Below are 8,078 nucleotides of genomic sequence, written 5' to 3'. Positions count from 1 at the left end.
ACACTGAGGGTTGCGATCCCATTACCGGTCACGAAAAAAGACAAAAAGGAAAAAAATAAAAGATTTTTGGTAGGGACCATGTGTATCTGTCCCAGATTTCTTAGGGACTAGTACAACATCTGGCTCCTAGTGGGAACTCTGTAAATGTTGAATAAGCAAAAGATAGATGTGAAGAAAAAAGGAAGTAAATATGGACATGTTGAAAAGTGCTCTACTAATAATATAAGGAGTGATTACCTGTATCTCCCCGGAGCATGAAAGTATTCCATTTTGGGGGGCAGAAATGCTTGGAGCAGGTAGAAGGGAACAATTACACAACTTCTGGTCTTGAACATTTTCTCTCCAGATCTATGCAGGTGGTCATTCAGGGTAAACTCTAGTACATCAGTCGTATTTTGGTTAGTAATAATTAGTTCTATGAAACAGTCAGAAATGCCCTTTGTTATGTCTTCCAATGTTGATTTTCTTTTCACAGATGAAAAGTATCTCTCTGGCTTCTTGCCACCAATTACATTCCAAATTCTTGGATCAGTCTCTAGGAGAGCAGGTAAGAATTGTAGTCCTCCCACTTTAATAGAAGGGACCTACTATTCTACCTATAGTCTAGGAATAGGCTTATATTTGTTTTGTTTTTAATCTATTTTAATGCTTGGGGAATTAGATGAAATACAGATAATGTACTCAAATACATGTTCAGTTATCCACACGTGCAGACAACTCCAAGGTCAATGTTGGGATTACTCTTGGCTCCATTTAAAATTTCCATTAAACGTGATAAAGTGGGATGCTGGCTGTTAATCTTTTCATCTTCAGCCAAGAAATCTATTTCACATGTGACTGAAGCTTTAAAGGGCATTAATTGGTTGGTTGATTGAGTGAATATTTTTCTATTAAACTATAATATTAAATTTCCTCTCCCCAGAAAAGAGTAAATTTCAAACAATAAACAGAAAACAATAAAATTCATGCTACATGGTTTCCTCCCATGCTATATGGTTTCCTTCATCACATAACGTGTGTGAAATACCTACATCAGAGATTTTTATAAATGTCACAGTGAGGGCCTTAATAAATAGGCCCATTATTGTAAGCCAAAATCAGTCCCTGGTCTAACTAACTGGATTAGATGGAATTTGAGGAGAAAGGTAAGAACTTGGGCTTGAATTCTATGGATCCTTGAATCTTGACTGACCACTCACTTTGGTCTGAGAATTGTCTATCCTCAAAAGAAGGCAGATAAATCATTCTAACATTAAAAAGTTTTCATATTATAAAATGTAAATATAGAGAAGGCAGTTATAAATGTGCTGTAAATATAAATTACTTTTGAACAGGTGGCCTACTGCTCCTTTTTATTTTTTCTCTTTTGGTAGAGCACTTGGGCTGGTAGGTGACGAACTGACACAGCTGTGCTATCTGGATATGAGCAAGGCCTTTGAGCACGTCCCTTCTGAGTCTTTATGGATAAGATGGAGCAATGTAGATTAAGCAATAGGAGGACTAGAAATTAGGGGAATGCCTATATCTAAAGAGTGATCTCAAGTAACATGCCATAAATGCTGACACTTGTCACATTTTGTAAGGCCTTTGAGCACGTCCCTTCTGAGTCTTTATGGATAAGATGGAGCAATGTAGATTAAGCGATAGGAGGACTAGAAATTAGGGGAATGCCTATATCTAAAGAGTGATCTCAAGTAACATGCCATAAATGCTGACACTTGTCACATTTTGCAATGAAGAAATAACATGCTTCACTATACAGCAGGTTTGGGGAAGGAAAGGATAGCTAACCAGTGGATGGCAAAGCAGGGCCAAAGAAATCCTGCCAGAGTAGACAGCAGGTCAGGTATCACCCAATATCAGTTTTAACCAGGGCTGGCAGGCCATACTTGGAGGAAGATACTTACTATTACTGCGCTAGGATGAAAGAAATTATGGATTTTAGTTAACAATAATCGTAGGGTGAATTAACAGGGTGATGTAGTTGCTGCAAGGGGAAGAGGCCTCCAAACCTGGGCTGTATTCATGGAGGCCAAACCTCCAGGAGAAGGAAATTATAATCTTGGCATTAACTCTTGATGGGCAGGCTGTCCTTAGAGAGTGTGAAGTTCTGAGCTCTATATTTGGGAGAACTTTTGACACACATCATATTTAGCAGCCAGAATAGTGAAGGAATTCAAAACTGACTTGGTTTCTTCCCTCACATAACAGGTGTGATATACCTATACCAGAGATTTTATAGATGTCACAGAGTTAGAAACTCAAGTAAATATGTCCATTATTATAAGCCAAAATCAGTCCCTGGGCTGTTTAACTAGCTGGATTAGATGGGATTTGAGGAGGGAGGTAAGAACTTGGGCTTGAATTCTAAGGACCTTTGAATCCTGACTGACCACTTAGTCTTTGGGTGAGTAAGAACTCTGAGCCTTGGATTTTTCTCCTGATACGTAGTACCTGACAGGAATATGTTAAAGTTGACTTGGAATGCTGTGTATAAAGTAAGTAGTCAGTACTCAGTAAATAGAAGTTACTATTTCTATGTAGAATGGTTGAAGGAATTTAATGGAGGTGGGAGTGAAAGAGCTCTTTAAAAATGTAAATGGTTGGTCTGGAATGAAATTGTTTACTTATTGTGTGTGACCTTTAAAGGGTAGAACTAAGCCAAATGGACCAAAGTTACAAGGAAGTGGGTTTGGACACACTATAAGAAAGAACTTAAGAATTATCAGTTTAATAGTGCATTACCCAGTTCTTTGTTCTTATTTTCTAATTGTAGAATACTTACTTTAGCTTATGCTCTAACAAGCCATATTTGTTTCAAAATCAAAGTCCAATTCCTCCTCCTCCCTTTTTTTGAAAGGTTGTTAAGAATTTATTGTTCGTAGCCAAGGTCTTGTATTTACTGGAACCTGCTTCTGAGAAGAAGCAAGGTGAGATAAAAGAAGACATGAGAGGACAAGAAGCCTTAGGAGGTGGTGTGGCCAGAGAGGCGAGAGAAGAACATGAGGCCTGTGCAGAAGAAAAGGCAGTGTCTGACAGAGAAGAGGAGGAAGAGGTGAAGGAGGAGCAGGGCACGCCAGCCACACTGCTGTGGTTGATCCAGAAGTTGTCCCGGATAGCAAAACTGGAAGCTGCTTATTCACCTAGGAACCCCTTGAAGGTATGATGAATGCACAGAGTGACTGAAAAGTCATTTTTTAAAAAGTTTTTTTTTTCCTTTTTTTTTTTGTCTTTTTTCGTGTCCGGCAACGGATCACAACCCTCAGTGTCGCGCCCGTACCGGGCCAGGACCGGCAACGGGATTGCAACCCTCGGTGTCGTGCCCGCACCTCACTCAGCCAGTGAGCGGGAACCGGTCTTTAAAAAGTATTTTAACGAGGGGCTGGCCAGTTAGCTCAGTTGGATAGAGTGTGGTGCTGGTAACACCAAGATCCAGAGTTCGATCTCTGTACCAGCCAGCCCTCAAAAAAAAAAAGTATTTTAATGGTATTAGTGATCTTCCCATGTCCCTAGGAACTTTACCTTTTAAATCTAAAACTGCAGGAATAACATCTGTCCCAAAATAGACTGAACCCTGTTTTCTTTTCTTTCTCTTTTGGTGGCTGGCCAGTACAGGGATCGAACCCTGGACCTTGGTGTTATCAGCACCACGCTCCAACTGAGCTAACGGGCCAGACCTGAACCCTGTTTTCCAAATTAACTCTGTTTGTATGACTGAGTGCCAAAGAGAAACATTTCAAATTAAAAATGATCTGTACTTTCAGAGAATGTGCATCTATAAGTTTCTTGGCGCTGTAGCAGTGGATCTTGGGATAGACAAGGTAAAGCCATATCTCCCAATGATCATAGCTCCTTTGTTTCGAGAACTGAACAGCACCTATTCGGAACAAGGTAACTCTGCCATCTTTGTTCTCCTGAATATTTGCACATGCGGATTAGTAATTTCTCTCCTAAATACTTCCTTCTTTTCTGTCCTCTCTCCCTGCTAGAGTTTAAGAAAGAAAACTTGTCTGGTATCAGGACAATTAGTAGCAACTAGGCATTATTATTTTTGATTGCTCTCTCTATATGCTGTCTCCTGTTTAAGAGTAAACATTTCTCTACTAAAAGATGATATTTTACTCCTAAGCACAGATTAAATATTTAAAGAAAACTACACTTCGGGGTGGTTCTAAACCTCATAGTGCTATGAACAATGTTGTTACATTCTCTTCTTAAGAATTATAAAGCAAAAATATAAGCATTTTCATTTTTATATGAAATAGTTTTTAAATATCATTGTAATGTTTCCTTGTTTTTTTAAAATTTTCCTTGCTTGGTACATTTGGTACATTTCCCTCACTGATCCTAATCATTGATAACAGAAAAAGAAGGAACTGGGGGTTGGAAAGAGAGGAAGTAAAGTGGGAGTTAGAAGTTTAAAAATAAACGAAGTAAATGTTAAAGCAGGAGCTGTTTTAGTCCTACAACCTTGAGAGAAAGTTTCCTTGCATTTAGAGAAGAAAAAGCCATCTTGAAGGTTGGGTCTGCTGACAGAGCCAAATTCTGGTCTCCCAGCTTTCAATGAGCACCTAATATTTGCCTGGCACTGGGGGTTCAACAGTGGAAAAGGCCTGTTTTTAAGAAGCTTGCAATCTAATACAGATGTCCTGAGCCCTCCTGAAATTGAATGCAATAATCTGTGTGTTATTTGAATTTGGGTGAGAGAGGGCAAGGCAGGGTGGGAGAATATAGCTTTTTGTCCCCAAAAAACACGGTTATCATGGGCAGAACTAAGCTTCTGTGACCCATAGATTACAGACAAGCTGTCTTACCTTTCCCTCATCTGCAAAGAGCTGAGCAGGTTAACAAAGGTAACCCAAAACATTTCTGTCACGTTCTCAAGTTACTTTAACGTCTTCAAAGCCTGGTTTCTGCTGGGAAGTGGGCCTCGCAGCCTCTGAGCTCTCGTTGCATCCTGGATGAGGTGTGGCTGGGAGTGCCGTGGCCAGCTCTTCTGCTCGTTCTCTCCTCTCAGAAACACAGAGGCCAGTTCTAGATCAGTTTGTAGTGTTGGAGTAATGACAGTGATAATGCTGCCGGAGTTTAAATGCTGTATATTGTTGATTCTGTTGATGCTCAGATGTGTTCTTCCCCACCTGTCTCTTATTATTACATTACTCTCTGTGTGTGATTAGATCCTTTGCTGAAGAATCTATCCCAGGAAATCATAGAATTACTTAAAAAGCTGGTTGGGCTCGAGAGCTTCTCTTTAGCTTTTGCCTCTGTACAGAAACAGGCTAATGAGAAAAGGGCACTCCGGAAAAAGAGGAAGGCTCTGGAGGTAAGTTTGCCATTTGAAAATATGGCATGTTCACTAGGCTTAATCACTATTTTAAACCAGGGATGTACATGCGTGTGTGTCACAGTTACCCAGGGGGGACTGAGGGTTTGAGAGGTGGGGACTTTGTAGCTGGGGCTCCGCATTTCCTTTAATGGGCATGTATTTCATTCACACTGTTCAAAAGTGAACAAAGTGGTACATTTTCTGTATTTGATTTTTACGGTTTAACATTTACTTTAAAAGTAATTTAAAATTTCTATTCTCTTTTCAAGTTTGTAACTAATCCTGATATTGCTGCCAAGAAAAAACTGAAGAGACACAAAAATAAAAGTGAAGCAAAGAAGAGAAAGATAGAATTCCTACGTCCAGGCTATAAGGCCAAGAGACAAAAAAGCCACAGCCTGAAAGATTTAGCAATGGTGGAGTAAAGTCTCCTTATGCCGATACCTAAGCATAATTTATACTGACCCTGCTGAGTTTTCTGGTTTGTTCTGCTAGTCTGAAGTCACAGCAGGTTTAACTATTTATGTTAAATCTTTGGCATAGATTGTATAATATATAGTTTAATGTAATCATGCTCATTTTTTTAATTAAAATGTTTCATACTACTAATGTATCTTCATTGTCTAAAAAGTATGTGACACCAGCAATAATTTAAAACATAATTTTCAACAAAAGGTACAGTTTAAAATAGCAAGAAAAAAATGTAGAAGTTGGAATGAATTAAACAAGAGGCTTATAATAACTTTACAGAGAATATTATAAAACTTTATCAAAGGCATTTAGGGTTGGCTGGTTAGCTCACTTGGGAGAGCATGGTGCTGACAATACCAAGGCCAAGTTTCGAATCCCTGTACAAGATTTGGGAAAAAGATCTGCACAAATGGGGAAATATAACCATGTTCACAGATAGAAAATTCAGTATCATAAGTTGCTAATTCTTCACAAGTTGATCCCATTGGTTAAATATGTATCTGAGCTAAATCCCAGAAGAATACTTCTGTTAACCTTACAAGTGGTTCTAAAATTAATATGGAAGATAATAAGCCAAGAATAGCCATGATGCTCTTACAAAAGGAGAATGGGATTAAGGAGCTTGCCCTGTCAGATATCAAAAGTAAAGGTACAAAAAGTGCTATCTATAGAGGGAACATGTGATAAATTCTACTTCATTAAGAACTTCTACTTTTGAAAAGACACAAACTGGGATATGGCATATATCATATACTGGTAAACAATTAGTGGTACCCAGGCTATATAACAAAACCTGTGAGTCAACAAAGATAATCCAGTAAAAAAGTGGCACAAGACAAATAGGCATTGCACAAAAGAATAAACATTAACAGTGAGTTGATGTAGTGGATTAAGTTATGTCCCCCCAAAACTCACTGAAGCTTGAATTGTGCCCCCCAAGTTTTGTTTATTAGAAACTTAGCCCCCACTGTGATTGTTAAGAGGGTAAGAAATCCTATTATGGTAACTAAAATGTGGAGCCCTGAAGAGGTGATTGGATTGTAGGACCGTGCAGTAGTGAATGGATTAAAAATGGTGGTCAAGGGCATGGTTCTGAGGGCTTTAAAAGAAGAGGAGAATCTGTCTTTCTCTGCTTCCACCATCTTGCAATGTGAGACCCCTGGGTCACTGTTGCCACCACCAAGTGGACTTTGGACTTCCCAGCCTCAGAAACTATAAGCAATAAATTTTGTTTTCTTATAAATTACCCAGTTCCAAGTATTTTGTTATAAGCAACAAAAACAGACTAATACAGCTGATATGGCTGTACCTGTTCTTAACTATTTAAAGTACTTCTGTACTGGTTGGTATGTACTCAGTACTTTGAGACCAAGTGCCACCCTGGCTACATGAGTCCCTAGACCCTGTATCCTCCCTGCCCACCAGAAGTTAAAGGATTATCAACACCTGGGCTAGTAGGAGTCCTCCTGTACCAACTATATCTAGTTGTTAAATATTTTGAATCACTCCTGTATTCAACCTCATTACTAATTAGGAAAATGCAAATTAACACCAGAATGGGATTCTATTTTGAACCCACCAAATTGATAAGGCTGACAATACCAAGTGTTGGCAAGCATGGTAGAGCAATAGGAATTCTTATAAACCACTTTGGAAAATAATTTGGCATTATATTGTAAACCTGAAGATGGGTACACCCCCTAATCCAGCAGTTCCACTCCTAGAGAAACTTAGAACCATGGATCCGAAGAAAAGATGTAGAAGAATGTTCATGAACCATTGATAAAAGTCAAGAACTAGAAGCAATCCAAATGTCCTTCCACAAGGGAATGGATAAATAAGGTAGTGGAATATTTATACACTGAAATACAGTAGTGAAAATCAGTTAGTTACGTCAATATAGATGAATCTTAGGAACAGTGTTGTGTTGCGGGGGAAAGCAAGATATAGAAAAATAGAGTTGAATACCGGAAAACCTGGGGATCTGGGCACATATATACATATGATAAATCTATAGTGAAAAGGAAATTAGTTTAAAATTTTCAGGATAGAAGTTACTTCTGAGGGAATAGGATCAAGGGAAAAGCACATGGTGTGGCAGGGGAGTGGAATGCCAAATTGTTCTAGTAACGTTCTTAGATTCGGTATTGGGTTCTCAAGTTTTCATATTATTATGCTTCATTATTTTGAGCTATGTTACATTATTTTGTATATACCAAATATTTCATAATATATTTTTCTAGGGTGTAGTCAAAACCACTGTTAATACAAAAAAAAAAAA

General features: G+C 38.5%; 1 protein-coding gene across 1 annotated transcript in view; it reads left to right on the top strand.

Moving 5' to 3' along the window:
* The window catches only part of LOC103597636 (small subunit processome component 20 homolog), a 94,753-nt gene extending 88,822 nt beyond the window's left edge, over nt 1-5,931 (top strand). The window contains 5 exon segments of the mRNA XM_008581502.1: nt 476-547; nt 2,861-3,160; nt 3,765-3,891; nt 5,178-5,323; nt 5,596-5,931. Coding sequence (XP_008579724.1) covers nt 476-547; nt 2,861-3,160; nt 3,765-3,891; nt 5,178-5,323; nt 5,596-5,751 — 801 coding nt within the window. The 3' untranslated portion in view covers nt 5,752-5,931.
* The last annotated feature ends 2,147 nt before the right edge of the window (nt 5,932-8,078 follow it).

This window comes from Galeopterus variegatus, unplaced genomic scaffold (genome assembly GCF_000696425.1).
Source record: "Galeopterus variegatus unplaced genomic scaffold, G_variegatus-3.0.2 Scaffold2373, whole genome shotgun sequence".
NCBI lineage: Eukaryota > Metazoa > Chordata > Mammalia > Dermoptera > Cynocephalidae > Galeopterus > Galeopterus variegatus.
Note: the sequence above shows the minus strand (reverse complement) of the source record. Positions and strands in the feature narration are given on the sequence as shown.